At 36.8% G+C, this 22414-nt stretch overlaps 1 protein-coding gene across 14 annotated transcripts in view; it reads right to left on the bottom strand.

The window, feature by feature from the left end:
- The window catches only part of LOC138173290 (transcription factor 4), a 450738-nt gene that overhangs the window by 30304 nt on the left and 398020 nt on the right, over positions 1-22414 (bottom strand). For all 14 annotated transcript variants that reach the window (XM_069103270.1, XM_069103279.1, XM_069103296.1 and 11 more), the window contains 4 exons: positions 18174-18241; positions 16586-16664; positions 13630-13706; positions 6214-6417 (listed from right to left, as the gene is read on the bottom strand). In XM_069103270.1, the coding sequence (XP_068959371.1) occupies positions 6214-6417; positions 13630-13706; positions 16586-16664; positions 18174-18241 (428 nt within the window). The remainder of the gene's footprint in view (positions 1-6213; positions 6418-13629; positions 13707-16585; positions 16665-18173; positions 18242-22414) is intronic.

Genomic DNA, 22414 nt, shown 5'->3' with positions numbered 1-22414 from the left:
CAGTGTGCTAGCAGTAGTAATCACTTAAGTATCTTCTGCGCAAAGGACAAGTAGCAGGAAGCTAGGCCCTTCTTGTTTTCCATAAACAACAAACTTGCAAATTTTGTAGCATGAAAACCACTTCCGAGTGGATCTTGTTGTGAATTAAGTACAGTGATACTTCTATGTGGCCCAGAAGAAAAGATGAGGAATTGGAATTCCTGTGTTTTACTGCTGCCTGTGGCACAGACTCACCTGGTAACCTTTGGAGTTGCCTTTCAATAACTGCAGTAATAACAATGATTACTTCAATGATTCTGAAGTTGCTATAAAGCTTGGCTAATGGATATGAGAACTACTTCAAGTTTCCTTAACTGAAAGAGTTATACAATTGCATAATATTAATTACTAAGAAAAATGTGTTTAAATGCCATAAAGGAAAATACATCAACCTTGTTGCTTTTTTTTAAACTCCCTCCCCACCCCCTACATCAAAATTAGCTAGCTTCATTACACCTTTTGACAATTCAATTTGCCTCTCATTGCCCTCTTTTCCTCATCTATTAACTGAAGGGCATCGCCTTGATGATTTCTCAGGTTGCTTTCAACCCTACCAAAAAGCTGACAAAAATGTGTGTATGTCTTCCCATGGGAGGCAGCATAATGTAATGGAAAGAACACTAGATTTGGACTCAAAGGACTTGGTTAAATCTTGGCTTATTTCATTCCTTGGGTGATTTTGGTTGATTCACTCAAGCTTTTTAGAACTCACTTCTCTTATTCATAAAATGATGGAGTTGGATTAGATGATCTCTAAACTTTGATTTACCACCAAATAAATATTAAATCATTTGCATGCATATCAATACTTTACCATAGTTTTGCTTTGTCTAATTTTAGAATATGTAACATAAAAATGTGCTCTTCCCCAGTTGAACAGAGCTTTCTTGGTAAAACTACTTAATCCAAATTATAGATAATATGCGATTCAATGGGGGTAAATCAGGGCATAAGAATGGAATTGTGTTATTTACGTATTTGGTCTGCCCCCAAACAGCAGCAAATATCATTAAGTGATATAAATCAAGGAATGACAGTGGTATCTGAGGGTGTGATCTTTAGGGAAAAAAAAAACAACCTTTTTTTCATTATCTACTACCACTACTGACAAATACTTAGGATTATTATATAAATATATAAATCTATACACTACAGAGCTGTTGTGGTGACCTCATCACTACATGCCCGTGAAACCTGGACAGTACACTAGTGGAGTGCCAGTAAAGTGCATCACTTCCATTTAAATTGTCCTGGGAAGATTCTGAAGATCACCTGGGTGGGGGGGTAAGATACCAGACACTGAAGTCCTTTCTTGAACTAAACTGCCAAGCATTGAAACTCTACTGCAGAGAGTATACTATGATGGGCTGGTCACATTGGTCAAATGCCAAAAGGACTATTTTATGGAGAACTCACACAGGGCAAGTGTTCATAGAAGAAGCAATATAAGGACACTCTCAAGAACTTTGGAACTGATTGTGTGACATGGGAGACACTGGCAGAGGACCGCTCAGCATGGCGTGCCCACATCAGAGAAGGTGCTGTGCTCTATGAGCAAAGTAGAATTGAAGCAGCTGAAAGGAAACACAGAATGCTCAAATTTAGAGAATCCACCCCAAATGTTCACATAGGCTATCTGTGCCCGACCTGTGGTAGAATATTCTGGGTCACCCTGGTCTGATCAGTCACTGTCTGTCACACTGTACCTTGACTCCAGCATAGCGATGTCACTTTGGTACTCTTTGAGCAAGAAGGGGAATGACCACAGCCACACAAGGCATGCTTTTCAGGCACAGGTTCTATATTTTAAGAGCTTAGAGAAGATATCTGTAGATTTAGCTGATATTTCAAAGTTTTACGTGCATGTCTACCAATATTGAATGGAAGAAGTTTTATTGTAGTGCACTGTATTTAGCATTTTTTGTTATATTAAGTCCTTAAAACAACAAGTCGTTTAATGATTTTGTCATAGTATTACTTGTGAGAAAACTGAGACCGCAAGATGACAGATTACCACTTGGTAAAAGTTTCTAACTGTATTCTTTTCAAAGTCAGCTAAGGAATATCTTTCAGCAATCTACTAAAGCCACTATATTTAAGAGAGATTTGTGGTTAGACTGCTAGAAAACTGTATTATATGGTTGAATAAAATAAAAGTAATTTAAAATTTTCCGTACTGAAAATACCCCAATGTTTAGGGCACCTCATCTGGCATAAGGAAAGTCATTTTTTAAGAAGCCATAATGTTTCAGGACCTTCAAGGAATCCACACAAAACAAAACAGAATTCTCAATGACTATCTCCCCTACAATGGGCCTAGTATTAAGGATAGTTTTCTCTATACCTTTATGGTACTATTTTAAGGCAGTATTGTAGAAGACGACACTAATAAGATAAATGAACAACTCTAACAGTCAGCATTCATTTAGGGCTTTGCAATTTACAGAACACTTTAAATACATTAATTCAATCAATCTTTTCAACAACTCTAGGAGAGAGGCAGTATGATTAGTATTTACTTCCTTATAGATGAGGAAAATGAACCCCAGAGATGTGAAGGGATTCTCCTAAGGTCAGTTCCATAACAGAAAAGCTCAAAGTCAGGGCATTTTACTTTAAATCCAGTGTTCTTTTTATTATGCTATCCCTGAAATTCTGGAAAATAGTCTTTCCTTGTAATCATGTTGGACGATAGAGACCTTTCTAGGGCATAACCAAAACACCCTGAAATTAAGGAAGATTCAGTTAACATGCATTTGTTATGTCTTTATTATCTCTATATCATGGTGACTGGATAGCTCATGAAGATAAAAGATGTGGGAGCTGAGGCAGAAGAGCCTGCCACAGATTGGAGAGAGAGGATGTGAATCAAAAAGGGAATTATAATAATAGTTCCCATTAATGGAGTTTGTTAGAATTTACAAAATGCCTTTCTTACAAGGTGCTTTCCCCTTCTCAGTGGTATTTCGAGAAAATATTAGTATATTCATTTTACAGATTAGGAAACTGAGGTGCAGAGAAATTAATTTAGTCACATAGCAAGAAAACCTCAAAGCTGAGTTTGTAGGGTTCTAAACTTAGTGTTGTTTCCATGACGGTCATGCAGTCTCTCAAAATGAGACACATATTTGTGTATATAAATATACATATGTCTTTTGAGTGCTAAGTTGGAGGATGCAGATTACATTAGTTAACAGGAACTCAAAGAAGGGAGATATTACTGGAAGTTAGATTAGCTTGGGAAGCTCCATGAAGGAGGTGGGTCATTAAAGAATAGTCCGAATTAGGAGAAAATAAAGAGATAGACTATGCAAACAGTGGGCATGGTTGTAGCGATGGTATAGATATAGGAATATATACACCTGCACACATGTGTGCATGCATGTGTGTGCATGTGCATGTATAATTCTGAGACCAGAGAGAAGAAAGTCTGGCTAGGGAGAAAGTCTGTACAGGAAGAATAGAAGATAGTATGAGGAAGGCAGGTTGTGGAGGTTCTTGAATAGAAGACAAGAATGTAAACTTTATCTTCTGGATTAAGGAAGGCTACTGAAGGGTTTTAAACAGGGGGAATGACAAGATGAAAGCATTAGCTAGAAAACATACACAGATGCAACTTGTAGTATTGTGAAAGAATTCTCCTACACTAGGAAACTCTTTAATTATTGAAAACTTACTTGAATCACTGAAGGTCCACTTCAGTTCCAAGGAAAACAATTTATGAATGAAAAGCTAAGTACAGTATGTTAACAATTAAATGAGATAACATTATGGCAGAGTCAAAGAGCTAGTACCCCCCAATACAGATTTAAGTCAGAAGAAGGAATTTCTTGTATCATCTTCCAAGTTATCTTGCTATTTTGTTTTGTTTTGCTTTATTTTCTTTTTGCATGGGAAGAGAAAGCATACAAGAAGGTCAAAAGGATTCAGCGCTGTCTACTCTTGAATAAGAAAAATTATTGCAGACAGAGGGTGAGGAAGATCTCCTGGAAACAATACAAGCCCAGGAATAGGTTTCACGTTACTATGGCTTGCTTCTCTGCTATGAAACCAACAAATGAAGGTGTTCGTTAAGTTGGGAAAGAGACTCCCACCAGCACATTCTGTACAAGTTTCCGGTCCATACCTCCCACTGCCTCTTTATTTACTGCAGCTGGCTAAAGTTTTATAGCCTGTTTCATGTATTAACATTCAAATGTGGAAAACATTACCAGTATCCTCCTTGAATTTTGGGGGGGGAATATTTTTTCTTCAACTTCCTTTTCAGTGTGGAATGTATGAAATGGTCAAAGGCTAACTTCAGACTGACTATATTCAAAAACTATTTCCTTTGTTCTTATGTTTTTACTTGAAAATTTAGACCAGTTTTTACAGAGGAAAATACCTAATCTATTGCTTTTACAGAAGTTACGGATTCATATGACTCACACTATTTCTGAGGACTAGCCAACTGCTTTTGAAGGAAAAAAACAACACTGCAGAATATAACTCCTTTAAAGAATGAACTGTTGTTACTGGGCTGCATCTCTGGAGGGACACTGCACATTCTACCTGGATCTGCAATTATCCCCTCATTGGATTATAAATGTCTTCAGAGAAAGGAACAGGAGCTTGTCTTAAAAGCAAAATGATAAGCACTCCTGCCTCTGCTGAGATGCCTTGTAATTAAATCAAATAAAGTACTGGAAAATACAGACACATGGCTGGACACATTTTCTGCTTCTTCCTGGTGCAGATGCCTTCTGCCTTCGTCCCATCCTCTGTCCTTCTGTACCCCCAATTGTTCAAGTTACTCTCTTTTCTTACCTCTCAAGAATACACAAAAGAGAAGGCAATCCAGAGATCAAATATTTGCAATAAGTGCAATGAAATTGATTATTTCAAAGATCAACTTCACCTACATCTGGTATTTAAGGAGAAACTTTACATATTTATGGTACAAACTGTCTCTGAAGTGATGCCCTGGGTACATGTTGCATCAGTTTAACATATGAAAAGCAAACAAAGCTACAAAAATTAAATTCTTTTTTTCTTGATTGAGAGCAGATATGCAGAAATGGTTCTAAGTCACAGATCTGGCTTTTAATAAAGCCAGATTTCTTCATTAAAAGCAGTATTGTTTAAACAGTGGAGGGGAAAAAGGAGCTTTGTACAAATGAAAAATCTTGCATCCCGAGAGTACTTAACACATTACCTGAGGCCAAGCTAAATTACAATCTAGAATTTCCTTTTGTGAATTCTCAGCAATTGCCATGGACAAACAGCAATTACTCCAAGATAATTTTGTTGGGGAGATGTCAGGGGAAGGAAAAAAGAGATTTAGCTCTGATATTCAAAAGCATATTCCTATAGTTTAATTGAAGTGAATTGAGTCAGTTGTCCTGATTTAGAAATTAGCACACTTTTGTTTCCTATAAATGACTTTGACCATGTTGTGACTCTTGATAATACTTCATCCAAGACAAAAATACTTTTTAATATTTTTGTTAAGAAACTTTTTTTTTACTCATTTTGTATATACTTTTTCCCCCTCTCATTTTTTTAAAAGACATTGGGGTTAAGTAACTTGTTCAAGGTTACATGACCAGTTATTTCTGGGTGTGGTGCTAAGTATCTGAGCCCAGATTCGATTCCCAGGTCATCCTGACACTGGGGCTGGTACTCTTACTCGCTGTGCTACCTGGCCGCCCCAACCCTCTCATTTTTTTCTCCTTAGCTAAGTCAAATTCACCAATTATAAAAGTCATATAACCTTTTCAGGCATAGTTAGCAACTACAAAAAAATAAAAGCATTTTTGTCATTCACTTCAACCCCATCAATTGGCAATGACATTCTTTTTCCCTCATATCACTTAATTGGGAAAAATTAAAATTTCATCCATAAAGTCAACAAATATACCATACCAATAGAGAAATCTTCAGATATAGCTGGAGATGGAACTATAGATTCACACAATTACCTCAATGAAGAAAGTCACTGAATTTTCTTATAAACTAAAATAAACAAATAAACAACTTTATATGAAAGAACAGCAAATGAGCCTCATCTTAGAAAGGACTTCAAGTTGAAGTGACAGGAGCAAAACATTAAAAAGAAAAAGTTACATGCCACCCAAATTCCTTATCCCATAAAACAGTTTTAAAGTTTTTATGATGGTAAATATTAAAACTTACCATGAGTGAATGCCTGTTGGCTGAAAGAAGACCTGTCCCATATCCTGATCCAAGACCGCCCATGGCACCATTATGAGAAGGTCCTATTAATCCATGCATATCACTATGACCACTAGACATAGCTGTTGAAGGTCCAACCGCATGGTTCCGGAGTACATGAATAGCATCATCCAGTCTTTCCAAGCGATCTTCAATCCGGCTTTGCTGTTCGTTTATGAGAAAGAATAGAAAGATCAGTTTATGATGAAACAGAAATTCAACCTGTAAACCACATTTTTGCTGATAGCGGTAAGTTGGGAAAGGGGGACTAAGAGAGTTTATAATTGAAAGTAGCACCCTGCTACATTCTTTCTCCATCAAAGTTGCTATCCTTTAGAATAAGAATTAACATAAAACCCCCTTTATTCTAGAAAACTGATGAGAAATGCTACCAACACTGTAGTTTCATTTTCATGAGTAAAAATAGATTCAATAATTCTTCAGGGACACAAACTGTACTTATAATATGCCACACTGCATTATCTTTAAAGAGACTTTAGAGTTACTTTGGAAAATGAAAACATGCAATTTAATTTTAGGAGTACTCTGGCAGGGAACACTTACAGACTCTAATAAATCTATGATAGAAAAGATCACTGCTTCATGTATGTGCATAGGTTTTATCTATCCAAATTAAATGATCCTTGAAAGCAAAGAGTAGTGTCCTCTCCCCGTTTATACTGTATCAATACAGTCCTTATGAAGTAGGTGATTAGTAACTGTATACTGAGTTGAATGAATGACTCAATCTGTCAGCCAATTTCTTTTGGCAATCTATTACTGAGTTCTGTCTACTTATGTCTGACATTGTTCTTCAACTATCCTGAGTTCCATCTTTATTCTGATGCCAAATGTCTTAGAGATTTAGTTTCTTTAAGTGTCCCAAATTTCAGTTTTGTACAGAAAATTTGTTTAGCATATGCACATTTTTACTCCCAAGAAAATGCTGGAAATGTAGAATAGAATAAAAGATAAAGATAGTGCCAAAGTTCCCTCTGCATAGGGGCTTCACAAATGTAGACTTGCTGAATAAGAGGTCTCCAACTCATTTGTGTGCCATGATCATGATTCTGAAAACAGATTTCCATGCAAGTTTGGGGAAGTATCATTTTTTTCAGGTAAAAGGATGTATTGGGACTACTTTAACTCATCCTTTACCACATGGAAAAAACTGATCTCTCTGGCCTATTACACAAAGAATTTTTACTGAAGTCTGATTGGGAAGATTGATGACCACTTTGGAAATGATCTATGATTATTTTTTCAATAAAAGAATAGTGGTAGTTATAAATCATGGTACATGTAAACTAGTCCTTATATCAGTCCACAAGCCTGCTATGGCCAATCATTATACTAGGTACTGGGGTATCAAAACAAAAATGAAATATTTCTTGTCCTAATGGGGCTTCATGCCTTTCATGAGAAAACATATACATGTAGAAATAAATACAAGATATATACAAAATAAGTGCAAAAAGTTTTTTTTTGGTGTCTGGGAGAAGGCACTAGCTGCTGGGGCACTCAAGAAAGGTTTCATGGAAAAAGGTGGTACTTGAGTTGAGTTTTGAAGGAAACCAGTGGTTCTAAAAGGTGGAGGTGAGGAGGGAACACCTTCCAGGCTTGGGATTCAGCCAATGCAAAGACACAGAGAGGAGATGGGGTGTTGTGTGGGAGGAACTGTAAGAAAATCAGTTTGGATGTACCTTAGAATGTGTCAAAGGGAGAGAGAATGGACCCATGATTCATGGTTACAGGGAACTCCCAGTTGAGAAAACTCCCTCAACAGCACAGTGTGGTGTCCTTTTTATAACTTATGTGAATTTCCTAAAGTGACTTGCTTGGAGTAACACAAAATGGTCTTTCTAGATTCAAAGCCATCTCTCTAACTGCTACTACAACATGTTGTAATGGTAATTTGAAAATCTTCCCTTCCCCTTGTATTGGCAATCAAACTGGTACTTAGCACGTTGTTTCAAGTTCATGATTGTATCAAGTATTAAGATACAGAACTTGTAAATCCCACAGTGGGAGGAAGTTGCTCATGTAACAGGAAGGGGTGGAAGAGGGAGAAGCTAATATCATATATAAGGAAAAGCCTAAGCTAGAGAGCCAGAATTGCTGAGGGAGAGAACTGCTAGGATCCTGAGAACTTCTGAGAACTGCTATGAATTGAGAACAGAACTTGTGATGGCAGAACAGAGAACAGAGAACTGAACTGAGAAATGAGAAGACAGGAGAACTGGGAGGAAGCATGGCTGTGGTGCCAGTGCTTTGTCTGTTTTGATGTTACTTTGTCAGATTCATCTGTTGATAGAGGATGTTGCTGTTGTTACAGAAGCCCTGGGACCTTACTGCTGGTTCAGAAGCCCTGAAAGAGGATTTTCTTGTTGTATGTTTACAGAAATCCTGGAGGAGGGTCTTGCTCATGATTTCAGAGGTCCTGGGACTATACTCATGATTTGTGTTGACTGTGTTGTTGGGTCTATGTTGATTTCAAAGGCAGAAAATGAATTGATGAGGATGCTGGCAACGTTATGAATGTGATTGTGGCTTGAACAGAAATTGTGAAGGACTTGAGGTAGACTAGATGCTGAGCTTCAATATGGAATGGGGACCATACAAGAAGCTTGATAAGGAACCAAGCGCTGTCTGCCTTCGAATCCAGGTGACAGCCGAGCAGATCTGGGCAGGAGCTGGGACCATGGAAGAGGAATCACGGAAGCTGAGAGCCTGCCTCGAGTCAAGATGGACAGACCTCTCTTTGGGTATTTAATGCAAACTGAGAAGAACATGATTTTCTGTGGCCTAGGCATGGAGAACTCTGTACTCTGCATCCTATACCTTTTCAGGGTGATTGAATTAAGAATGATTGGAAACTAATCTCCAATTAAGAAGAGAGAAGACTTTTTGATTGAAGAGATTAAGACAATGTGACCATGGGTGGAGAAACTTTGAACTTTGTATTTTGTGTCCTGAATTAAGGACTTACTAAATGACTGAGTTACTAAATGACTGAATTACAAAATGAATGTACTTTGTTTAAAACTATTTGGCCCCCCTGGTGAAAACTATGTGGCCATTTTAGTGATAAGTTGCTATGTCATAATATTGTCAATGCTATACTGATTTCTGTGAATGTTTTGCTTTAATTTATTGCTGAATAAATAGAGTTCATTATACTATGTAATCAGAACCCTGAAGCTGTTCATAGCAGCAGCCCTCTGGAAAGCTGCTCGTGCTTTGCTTTACACATGTTAATTATCAGGTGAGCAGGAATAACACATGAGACTGGCAAGGTAGGTTGGGGCCAGGATTTGAAGAACTTTAAATATCAAATGGAGTAGTTTATATTTGATTCTCTACGTAACAGGGAGCCACTGGAGTTTATTGAGGAGGGTCATTCCACTGTTATATATTATGCTTTAGGAAAATCACTTTAGCAGCTGTACGAGAACATTCTCTAGAGGATGTGCATGTATGTGCTGAAACACCTGAACGTGCTCACTTTCCCAGAAGCAATGAGAAATTCAAATGGAAATGCAAGTCCTCAGGATTTCCGTGTACACCAAACACCCCATTAAGTTATACCTATGGATGGTAAATTGAAGCAGAAGGAACCTTAGAGGCAAGGATATTCATTTATAGGCTACTGAAAGAATTCAGGTGAAAGTGATGAGGGTTTGAACCCCACTAGTGGCTGTACAAGTGGAAAGGAGAAGGATGCAAGAAGAGATGTGAAGGTAGACTGACCAAACTCAGCAACTAGTACCATATATGGGGTAGAGAAAGGTGAGAAACTGACACCAATGCTGCAAACCTGTGTGACCCAAAGGATGGCGATATCCTCAACAGAGATAGGAAAGTTATCAAATGAGATAATGTATGTAAAACAAGCACTCTGCAAACCTTCTAGCACTCAGCATATAAATGTTATGGTTGTTGTTGTTCAGCCAGTCAGATCCTTGACCTCAGTTGGATTTTCTTGGCAAAGATCCTGGAGTGGTATTCCAGCTCATTTTATGGATGAGGAACAGACAAGCAGGTTTAAATGACTTGCCTAGGGTCACACAACTAATAAATATCTGAGGCTAGATTTGAACTCAGGTCTTTTGGACTCTACGTCCAGTGCTCTGTACAGTGCCCAGCTGAGGGGGCAGAGAGGTTTTGGGAAAAGACTATAAATTCTCTTTTGGAAATGTTGACTTTTAGATTCCTGATGCCTAAAGGAACATGGAGCTAGATTAGGAGAGAGACTAGGGTTGGAGATATCTGGGAATCATCTGCTTAGAGATAACAATTAAGCTGTGGAAGCTGATGAAGTCAACCAAGTGAAAGAATGTAAACTGAGAGAAGAAGAATAAGAACAGAAACTTTGGGCATGGTCACAGTTAGGGAATGTAGCATGTAGGATGATCCAGCAAAGATGACTGACAAGTAATGGTCAGAAGTGTAGGAGAAGAACCAAGTAACAGTAGTGTCACAAAAAACCAGAGGAGAGAGGTGGTGGTGTAATAGTGATGGAATTTGAAGATCCCCCTGTATTGGCTTGGTTTTTGGTTTGATTGTGTTAAAACCCAGAGCTTGTCAATCCCACTTGTGGGATGAAATTGTTGACGTAAAAAGAGAGGGCTGAACTGGGAGGAGCTGGTGATGTAAATTTAGAGAGACACAAGAAAAGAGAGAGGCAGAAGAACTTTTTGGAAGCAGCACCTTGGAGGCAGAGAGAGACTGAGAGGATTGCTGAGGGCCACTTTGAATGGCCCAGAACTTTTGAGAGCTGCCACCCAGAGCTGCCAAGGACTGAGGAGACATGGCTGTTATGCTGGTACTTTGTCTGTCTGTTTTGATGTTGTTTTGCCAGATTTGTCCACTGGTGAAGGACAGTCCTGTTGTTGCAGAGGTCTTGCAACTTTGCTGTTGGTTCAGAGCTCCTGAGACTATTCTGCAGACAGAGAGTGAATTCTGTCCACTGGTGAAGGACAGTGCTGTTGTTGCAGAGGTTCTGGAACCTTGCTGTTGGTTCAAAAGCCCTGAAGAAGGATTTTCTTGTTGTATGTTTACAGAAATCCTGGAAGAGGGTTTTGCTAATGTTTTGAGGGGTCCTAGGACTGTTCTGCAGACAGAGAATGAATTAATGAAGACAGTGGCAATGTATCTTGTGGCCTTGCTAAGGTTTGTCTCCCCAGAAACAAAGATTGCTGAGAACTTGCCTCGGGTCAAGATGAAGAAAAGACCTCTCTTTGGGTATTAAATGCTGTGCTTAAGCTTGTTGTAACTCTGGGGTAGATTCAATTGTGATCCAATGGTGGGGAACTTTTGACCTTTTTGTGCTCTGTGATTGAACAAATGAATGTACTTTACTTATGATTGGAAACTAATCTCCATTTGAGAAGAGGGGCTTTGTGATGGACTAAATGAATGTACAGCCTAAGGGTGGAGTAGTATTTAGAAGAGAGACTTTGTGATTGATTAAATGAATCTAATGTCCAGGGGTGGGGTAGTACTTGGAGATTATTAAATTACACTTGGTAATGCTGTATTTTGAATGATGTTATATTTTGATTTTCTCTGTTCTTAATTTTTCACTGAATAAAATGGAGAGCACCTATGCTGGTATTTTGAACCTTGGGAAGTTGCCTTTGCTTGGCATTACAGGTGGTTAATAGAGACTAGCACTGCTGAGCAAGCTTGCAAATCTGCAGCTAGGAGCTACAATTTCTTTTTTTAGATTTTTATTTTTACCTTTATTTTAGAGGGGGAAAGGTAGGGCAATAGGGGTTAAGTGACTTGCCCAAGGTCACATGGCTAGTTTTGTGTTAAGTGTCTGGGGCTGGATTTGAAATCAGATCCTCCTGACTCCAGGGCCGGTGCTCTATTCACTGTGCCACCTAGCTGCCTCTAGGAGCTACAAATTTGATAGACTGTTCTAGAATATTTAGTTAAGTCTTCAAAAACTTTTCTTAAAACTTAAATCTTCAAAAAGTTTTCTTATCCAGTTACAAACCATTTTTTAGATTTGTAACATTTTGATTATTCTTCAGATACGTTTCATGCAAAATTGAAATAACTGGACTGGTAACATACATATGGTACAATGGAGGTAGCATTCACCTAAATGGCCTGGATTTAAAGGCCGGGTCTTCCACTCTGTGAAGATGTATAAGATATCTGACTTCTCTGAGCTTCAATTGACTCATCTGTAAAATGCATTTTACCTTATCTCACCGGACTATTCATAGGAAAATGTTTGATAAATCTTAAAGTGTCAGTTCATATTATTATGTGTATAAGAACAGAACAGGACCAATGATGCATTTAATTTAGCATGTTCTCCATTGGGTGACCCACACATTGTAGCAAGGGAGACATCAAAGGAAAAAAAACAGAAACCAAACCAAACACTTTCCTTTTACATTTTGGGGTTTTCTTTTAAAATTTCTTGAAAAAGATCATTTTAAATGCAATGAGAGTCCCTAATAAACACATGCAAATAGAGAAGACATAGAAAAGACAAAGCATCTATGTATGGACAGGCAAACATGAATATTTTTCTCAGTGTTAACCCTAAACTTGGAAGAAAAAAATCATATTTCAATCTGATTTAGGGCATCTGCCCTTCTTCTATATATACTTATAATCTGAGAAGAAACTGAGTGAGGCAGATAATAGACTGATGACTTGACATATGATATTTGCATTATTCCCCATGAGTTGGGATAAACCACAGTGTTACAGACGCTGAATCATAATGTGAATGTATTACTTATTAAACTATTAGGAAGTTTTAGCTTCCCTACCATGGACATTCAAACCTTACTGCGATGAACTTCATTCATTACCAGTAAGCATTACTCTTTAATGTATGGAGTTAACTGTACGGAGCAGAGAATCAGACAGCACATGTGGGAATGGAGGGTGGGAGGAAAAGTTTTATGGCCTAGTTACTCCAGAAAGAAAATTAAGAATACATTTCCAGAGTTGTAACAACCCAGCCTCACGTAGGATACAATATGACCAAGTTGCTGCTGGTGGTAAAGGTGCAATATCCATTCTACTTGTCAAATTAGAGGCAACACACCAATATGTTGGGGAGCCAAAGCTCTGGTATTAGGAAATTCAATTTGGACAGAAAGATCAGCAGCAGGAATCCCAATGTGAAGGTCTGGTGGTGCTTAAGTAGCACCTGTAATGATACATACAGGTCCAGTCACAGCACCACATTGTAATTTTCCGGGCCCTTAGGCGGAGCTGGCAGCTTAGTTGTGCCAACATGGTATAAGGCTGGGGGAGGGGGTGTTGAAGGGTAGAAAAAATAATATAAAAGGGGAAACATGGCACAAAAATTACTAGGTTAGAATGTTAACAGATCAGACATACCAAGGAATGTAATGGTCCTTCATAATTAGGAGATGATGATGCCTGTCCTCCATTTCTAGACCAAACAGCTGTGCCTGCTAATATTAAAATGGAAATCACAATTAGAACCTTACAAACAAAAATGTTTTTCCAATATTTCAGATAGTTTTATAGACAAGGAAATACCAATTTCCAGGTAGGCTATAGAGGTAGCCTACAGAGAATTTCTGAAACACCAAGGGTGGGTGTGAGGTGGGACAGTGATGTGTAAAACACATAGATACTAGGCCTCAAATTACCTCCTAACAGAGATGATTTCGTTTATTCTGAAACTATGCCTGAGAGCAGTTCCTGAAGGAGGAAACATGACTTTTAAAAGGAGAAGTGGTATGTTAAAAAAAAATACAAATAGGGGTATAGTTGCTGTTTATGGAAAGCCAGCTCATACCAGATCATTACTCTTATTGTGGTGAAACACCATATTTGATACATGCTAATAAATCATTCAATCATTGGCTGCTTATGATCAATGACTAGCTGTAAGAACCTCTTATGACTATAAAATTACAAACAATGGTAGAATAAAACCATTCTTTCCATGTTAAAATCAGTAACACAATATACTGTGATAACAGAGTACTCTGTTAAGCAAATTATTTTCTTTTGTAGTCACAAAACTTGAATATGAAGAAAAGCTCTTGCTAAATATATGTTTATGTTTCTAGCCTACCAGATTTGTGAATTACCTTTAGAGTTACACTAACAAAGGTGTTACAATTTTAAAAGCGGAGTATTATTACATACAGAGTTTTATTTTCCATATCAAAATTTAGTGATACAATGACTTTTTTTAATTTGTTTATATATTTGCTCGGTAGAAATAAAGGACCCTGGACCTTACTCAGGGCAATAAGTGACATTACTATTATCTTAGGTGATGAAAAAGTGATTTTCTTTAAATTAATTTTATTTATTTTAGAAAGAGAGCATATAGATTGATCTTGCATACTTATTTATATCAAATAATGAGACATGGAAACGAGGATCAGTATTTGTCCCTAAATCCATGTTATCATAAAAATTAGCTTTTCTTTCACATGTGATCTTCTCTAACTTTCTAACAGGACTATGAAAGATTTTTTTTCTGCCTCAATGTTTCTAAACCAACATGCCCCTGAATACAGAGTTTATTCTTGTCTCCCAAAATTATGCTACTGAGTAGACTGCTTTACATATCTATTAAACTACTGACTTTAAAGCTAGGCTGTACTTTTCCTTCTATGCTAAATAACATGAACATTAGTTGTTCTTCACTTACCTGAAGTACAGGTCATGGCTTGCAGAAAAGACTGGATTACAGTCAGTAAAACAATACTTCAATATCTCCATAGTATTAATTTAAGCATGAGGTGATTAATGTTCAGCTTATCACCTGACAATAGCCACTTCATTTCTATGGTTAGTTTCAATTCCCTTTTCTTGCTACCAGGACATCAGGGTCCATAAACTGCTCTCATCTTTGGGTCTGTCCTCTGTCTAAGGAGAGGTAGACGCAAATCATGGAATCTTAAGTAAACTACCACTACCTACCCAGAATTTATTCCTCTCTTGCAAAGAAATCCAGTAGTTTGAAAATTTTACTGTCACAAATTAACATCATAAATAGCTGACAATATGCATGTTATTCGGTGTAACAAACAGCTGAAGAGACAGTAGCTGACTGAATTTAGGTTGTCTACCCCTTTGATGACTTTAAAAACACAGTTTGATAAAGTATTAATTAAAATCAATTCTTAAGGATGTCAAGAAAAGTCGATCTATTAAGAAGTCACCTCTCTATACCACAAAGAATATAGGTACTAAATACTACCAAGAGTCCATTGGAAATGCTTGCATTAGGTGTTGTGTTAAGCCTTTTGAAAGGCACTTCTAAGGGTGGCTAGGTGGTGCACTGGCCCTGGAATCAGGAGGACCTAAGTTCAAATTTGGCTCCAGACACTTAACACTTACTAGTTGTGTGACCTTGGGCAAGTCACTTAACCCCAATTACCCTGTCTTCTACCCCCCCAAAAAAGAAAAAAAAAAAAAAGGCGCCTCTAAAAACTAAACTAATTTATGGATAATTCTCATAATCTACTAAACTCACCCATGACCCAGCTAAATGTCCAAGCCACGAAAATCGATCACATTATAAATTAAATTAGAATGTTTTTTTTTCTTACCCAGATTTTTTTCACAATTTATACAAATTTTTTTCTCTTAAATTATTTCTATGGAACTAAAGAATTCAATAAAATTCTATAAATCCCAATAGAACATATTTTTTGAGCACACTTCCATTCTGTTGAAATGAATACATTAGCTGAACTTTGTCATTTGAGATATTTTTATTAATTTTTGCTTCATGTCATCTGCAGACCCAGGTAAAACTTAAGACACATAAAGGTCTTCCTCATATTCCATGGGTTCCCCACCCCAGCTCTACGTTACTTTCTCTATCCACACCTGATACATATATTCTGAGGGAAAAAACACACAGCAATATTTGCAAGCAGCAGAATGTCCAGTTACTCTTCTCTAAACAGGCTGCAGTTGTGAGAAACACTTCTGCGTCCTATGTCTCTCTTGAGAGGCCATATCAGTGGTGGACAGAGCCAGCGTTGAGACATGAAGATGTGAGTTCAAGTTCTACCTCTGGGTACCCTGGGGAAGTCATTTAACTTCTCACCACCTGAGGTTGTTCATCAAGGTTATAAACTGCAGAGAAGGTACTGATCTGCAGTATTGGGGAAGTTCCTCACTAGGAACTTCCTTTATGAATAAAATCACAGGTCCAAGCAAAAATAAAAATCTAGACCTATGTCGCAAGAGGAAGTCACTTTACAAACCTTACAGAGCTTAAGGGAGTTATTTTCATAGGAAAGTATGTGTATTAATTTCTGCTGAGATTGGGAAATCAAATTTCACGTACGGTTACCTGAGAGAGAAGGAGGAGAGCCAACAGGGGTTGAAGGATTTGATGAAAAGCTGTTGTTAGTGTGATCCGGAGAATAGATCTTAAAATAGAAAAAGAAAAAAACATTCAATACAAAACTCAAGTTATAAAGCAGACCTTAAAATAAACCCTGGCTAAGAAGCCCTGCTGTATAGCCAATTTACTCTAATGGGATCATCTCAAATTCCCAAAAGTATTGATACCACAAATTGCTCAACTATGGGAGTCTTCATGATCAGAAATGCTTATGTGGCTTCCTAAATGGCACCTCTGGAAAATAACACCTTTGAAAACATAATAAAAGTCCATTCATATTAGTTAAAAGTAATGCTCTATGACAGGGTTAGAATTTTGTATGACCCAGATGAGTTCAGTGAGCATGACTAACCCAGATGCATTCACAGTTTATGTAATCTGATAAGGTAGAACATGTTGAGAATGCATGGCATTACACAAAGAATCATGGGCTCAGAGTCAGTCAAGCTGGGTTGTAGCAGCTTCCCCCAAACAAGCTACACATCCTTGAACAAATCTCTTAACTTCACTGTTGCCTTGCATAAAAAATATAGGAACTCTTTCAGTTTTATAATTCTGTGATTCATGTATTTTTCCTTTTGGCTATGGTCTGTATAGAAACTAGTTGCAAGAACTAAGTTTTTTTTTAAGCACTAACATTTTTTGAAAGAATGTTTACAGTAAAATCAACTCATTTAATGCTTCTAGTGATGGTAGACATACAACTGGGGCTCTTGAGTTGTTGCAATAATGGAAAACATCTACAATTTACATCTATGAGTATACATGCTTAGTCTAAACAGACAATATCAGGTGTGCATCTTACAGAAATAATATGTTCCCTTTTTCACTAATGAAAACAGATCTAACCAACTCTTGTCTCGTGGTAGTAGACCAAGGAAACACAGTAGAATAGTTCTACCAGGTAAGAGAATCATAGAATTTCTGTGATGAAAACAACCTAAACAAATCTTATCCAAACCCCTCCCCTCTTCATTTAATAGATGAGAATTCTCAGGCCCACACAAGCTACATGACTTGCCCAGTGTCATACATTTCATTAGTGGAAGACGTGGGAATCAAATCTTCTGTCTTTAAATTTGATGGTTTTTAATTATTAAATTGATTTCTGTAACTGTTGTATTTTTTAATTACCGCATTTTATAGGTCTTTGAGAACTTGGGGTACAATCAGTGAAAGACATCATGACACGGAAGAGTGCTTATAATCTGGTATGTCTACCAACATTAAGTAATTTTGAACAAGAGAGAAATGATGTCAAATAAAGAAGATATGTACACACATGTCCTACTGCTACCTAGTACAACTATTAGAAGAAGAATGGGAATAAAATCTTTAGTTTTCACATATGTCCAAGGAACCCCAGCCCCCTTTTAAGCAATGAACATTATATTTTACAGCAAAGTTGGACACTCTCTAGAATCAAATCTATCCTGTTTGCTGTTCATTTTCTGAAATTTCCAATGTCCACTTTTGATTAAAGTTCACCCTTTTACAACGGTAAATGTGGAGCCCAAAGTAAATATTTTCTTACCGAGGCAAGTGCTTTCCCCAGAGCATCGCCAGTCTGTGAACTGCCTGCCGCACCACTCCCTCTATTTGCTGCAAAAACAAAAGGCTGAATGTGAAAACCAGGCAGGGCAACATTTCGGCATCTTCTATTCCTAGTCCACTTACTCATAATTTAATTGCATTTTAATGCTAATTATATCACATTAATCTTTAATTAGCATTAATTTGTTTGCTAAGGTAGATGTCAAATATATTCATGTTACATTTTTTTTAAACAGAAAAAATATACACCTGACACCTTGCTGTGGTCTTTTAAATGTCCTCGTGGATATTTGCCCTGTCCTTGATTAAGGACAATGATGGGTGAGCAGCAGTAACTATATAGATTTAAAAAAATGTAGTTAAAGAAGACACTTCAATTTGAAGTCTCTGTAGTCTCCAAGAGAGTCATTGCTGTGCTCCATATGAAATTAGGTTATTTTTGCCACCAATCAACATTTGACACATAGTAAACACTGTCTCTCCCTCTTAGCTCACTTGACTAAATGCAACAATGAATCTGTAGAGATTCGACCTGTAGAAAAATGAAACACTTAAAAAATACTTCCATGTATGTCCATTTATTAGCACAGAAACAAACTGCTATGTCACCAAAATCAACCCAGTCGAGATTCTGAGGATAAAATTATGCTAGCAACTCTTCAGGCTTATCTTTAGAACGCCAAACACTAACTTACTGTTAAATAATGAATTATAAGGTAACTACGTACAATTGAAACCTATGTGTAGTTCTCTGAAACATCTCACAAGTAGCTTCTAGAACTAAACAACTTTTCAAAGAAGAGATATGGTTAATATGTCCGAGGTCTTTATTATTACCCAATAACTGTAAGTAAATCAACTGTTTAACATGATATACAATAAAAAGAGACAGTGGGTGTGTCACACCAATAGTTTTGCTCTCGGAGTGAGAAAGACCACTCCAATTCCACCTCTAACATTCTCTAGCTGTATGACTCCGGGAAATCATTTCTATACCATAGGCAACGTTGCCCTCCGAACTTATCTACTGAGTCACAGATGGGCTGCAAAATACATTATTGGATGGAATTTCTACAATCGAAGTTCCCCACGCTGCCCAAATCATTGATCCTCCGAGTTATTTTTTTCCTATTTACATTACACATTATACTATTTATTATGGGCTGACTTCTCAAAATACTTTATAGACATTCTTGAGAGGCTTAGGAAACATATCATTGTTTTGTAGATGAGAAAAAGGCAACTTGACTTCTTCTGAGCTAATTCAACAAGACTTTGTATATTTATATAATCTTAAAACACAGGTTTTCCAAGTATGCTTGCCTCATTTCAAGCCCTGTCCTTGAACCAACAGGTTATACATTAGTTTCTTCATTTGCAAAAACAAAGATATCAGAATAAAGGGGTATTTAGGATTTAGTATTCTAAAAGGATAATTCTATAGAAACCTAGCTTCTTACATTGGTAATCCATTCTGGGAAGATATAATTGCCTTATCATAGTCACACTATATTTTTTCCTTTCCATCTTTACCATTATGACCATATGAAGGTGAAGAGAATGCCAAATGTTTTGATACAACTTTTTGTAGATTTAATTGTTAGTTTAACAACCACATTCAGATACAGTGATAGACAAAATCTAAAGGCAGAAATGCTAAAACCGGGAACCAATTATTTGTTTTGACCAAAACAAAACAAAACCCAAACCTTAAATCATGCTCATTTCACCACATGTATGTATATGTTTTGAAAAATCATTATCTCGGTGCTTGTTTAGAACTAAAGTTGCTCACAAAAATCCCAGAATTCATTGCTAGACATCACAGAATGGGATCATGAAAATATACTGAGCAATAATGTTAGAACAGCTGTTGAAAAAAGTTAAAAAAAAATAAAGGGATATACATATTCTTTAGCATTAACTATTTAAAACCAGGATTCTTAACTTGGAGTCTGTGAGCTTGTTTTTCAAAAAAATACTTTTGATAACTGTATTTCAATTTTCTTTCCAATTTTTATATATTTATTTGTACATTAAAAGACATTTAAAAATGGGTTGCATAGACTTCATTATACTGCTAAAGGAGTCCACAACACACAAAAAGGTTAACAACCCTTATGTACTTGAAAAAGAAAATAATGAGGTTTCCTAAATAAAATGACTGTAGCTATTTTTTCCTGCTTTCCTGTAGCATCATTTGGGGGGGGGGGGCATTTTTCTCTTTTTTTTGCTTTTTGGAGGGCAACTGGGTTTAAGTGACTTGCCCAAGGTCACATGGATAGTTTTTTGTGTTAAGTGTCTGAGGCCACATTGAACTCAGGTCCCCCAGACTATAGGGCCGGTGCTCTATTCACTGCACCACCTAGCTGCCCCAGGGCATTTTTCTCTTTAGGATTTGTGGGTGTGACTGGCATGTCAGTACTAAACACTAGAAAAAAAAATAAGTTCATAGGCTAATACCAGGTTATTTGTAAACTAATTAGGAATATTTTTAGTATTAAAACTATTTTTGTTTTCCTGATGCTTTACAAACATACCATATTCATTTATGAATATATCCTACACTTGCCCCCTATCTAGTGAATCATCCCCTGTAAAAAAAGGTTTAAAGAGAAAATGAAAATAGCTCTAATGAAAGGAGAGAAATACATTTTCTTCACTTTTGTCTAGGGACAAGTTTGGTCCATATACATAGAACTCAGTTTTGTTCAATTTTTCTTTTCCTTCATATTACAGTCACTGTATTTAGTTTTCCTGGTACTGCTTACTTCACTCTTGATCAGTTCATAAAACTTTTCTTGTGTTTTTCTGAATTTTCTTAGTCATTTCTTATGGTAGCAATATGCCTTTAACCATTTACCACAATTTCTTTGGCTATTTTCCTACTGAATTATTTAATTTAAAATTAGGTACCTATGAAATAGAAGATGTGTGAGATCACACTGCAAAATTCTACATTATTACAATATAGGAAGAGTTCAAACAAGACAGCAGACATGGTGTCAATCATGGATAAGATATAATACTGAAGCAAATAGTCTCCAAAGCATCACTTCAAAACAACTTCAAAGTAAAGAGTAAAAACTGAAAAGCAGCTAAGGGCACAGAAAATGATTTTGGATGTGATAATCTCTTTTCTAGTAACAGCAAATAACAAATAACAAATTACTAATTTTAAAATGAGACTGTGACCTGATATTATTTTTATTAATTAAAGAACAATGTGGGTGATAACAATCTTCTTATCTATTTTAATGCAGTTTTCTCATTTTATGTATAAAGATGGGTGGGTAGGTGGTAGAACAAAAAATATAACATACTACCACTTCAAATTATCATAAGTAGTACTCAAGAAAAGAACAAATAAGTCGTGTAAGGAAAAAAGAAATGGTATTATTGTCAGAAGGCTGGGTTCAAGTCTTGACTGCTCCTTTCTATAAGCATGATGCTGTATATGTTGCTCAGCCCCTCTAAATTACAGTTCCCCCCCTCCACGAAATGTTAAGAATCATACCTCACTATCTATAAATCTGCCAATATTTTTGTAAGGACAGCAGTTTGTAAAACTTTACAGACCATATAAATTATTGGTAATATTTATAATATTGATGGAAGAAAGAGGTTTAAAACAGACCAGATAGTAGAAGTAAAAAGAAACTTAAATCATCTAACCAGCCCCTTCATTTTACAGATGAGGAACAACTGAGGTATAGAAATGTATGTGTGCACACATGCATGAGTCTATCTGTACATATATGTACATACATGTACACATGCAAATATGTTCATAATACTGAACACACAGTTCAAGAAAAGGAATAAAATTCATCCCTCTGAAAATTTTATGTCCCCAATATGAGTCAACTTTTAAAATCTCTGACAAAGTAGAATGGATAAATAAAATCAGAACAAGGCTCGTTTAGTTTTCAAGCAGAATTATTCCTTTCTTTTCAGATATGGGAAATGGTACCCACTAAATTGTCTACCTTTCCTTAAGTCCTGCTCTTCAAAATTACCTCTCCATGCCCTTGATTCTATAGGTATTCACTGAGCCTGCCTTCATGTTTTTAGAGAGGGGAGGGATTTCAGGCATCATTTAGCTGAATCCCAGTCAGGTGAGGGGACATTCCTCAAGGTCACATGACTAGAGCCAAGATTAGCACCCACATTTTCTCTTAGGCCAGTTTTTTTCCAGTACCTCATGGTGTCACATGTGTA

The sequence above is a fragment of the Petaurus breviceps genome, unplaced genomic scaffold (assembly GCF_028583685.1).
Source record: "Petaurus breviceps papuanus isolate PSGF00001 unplaced genomic scaffold, PetGlider_PUasm1.0 129, whole genome shotgun sequence".
In the NCBI taxonomy this organism is placed as follows: Eukaryota; Metazoa; Chordata; class Mammalia; order Diprotodontia; family Petauridae; genus Petaurus; species Petaurus breviceps.
Note: the sequence above shows the minus strand (reverse complement) of the source record. Positions and strands in the feature narration are given on the sequence as shown.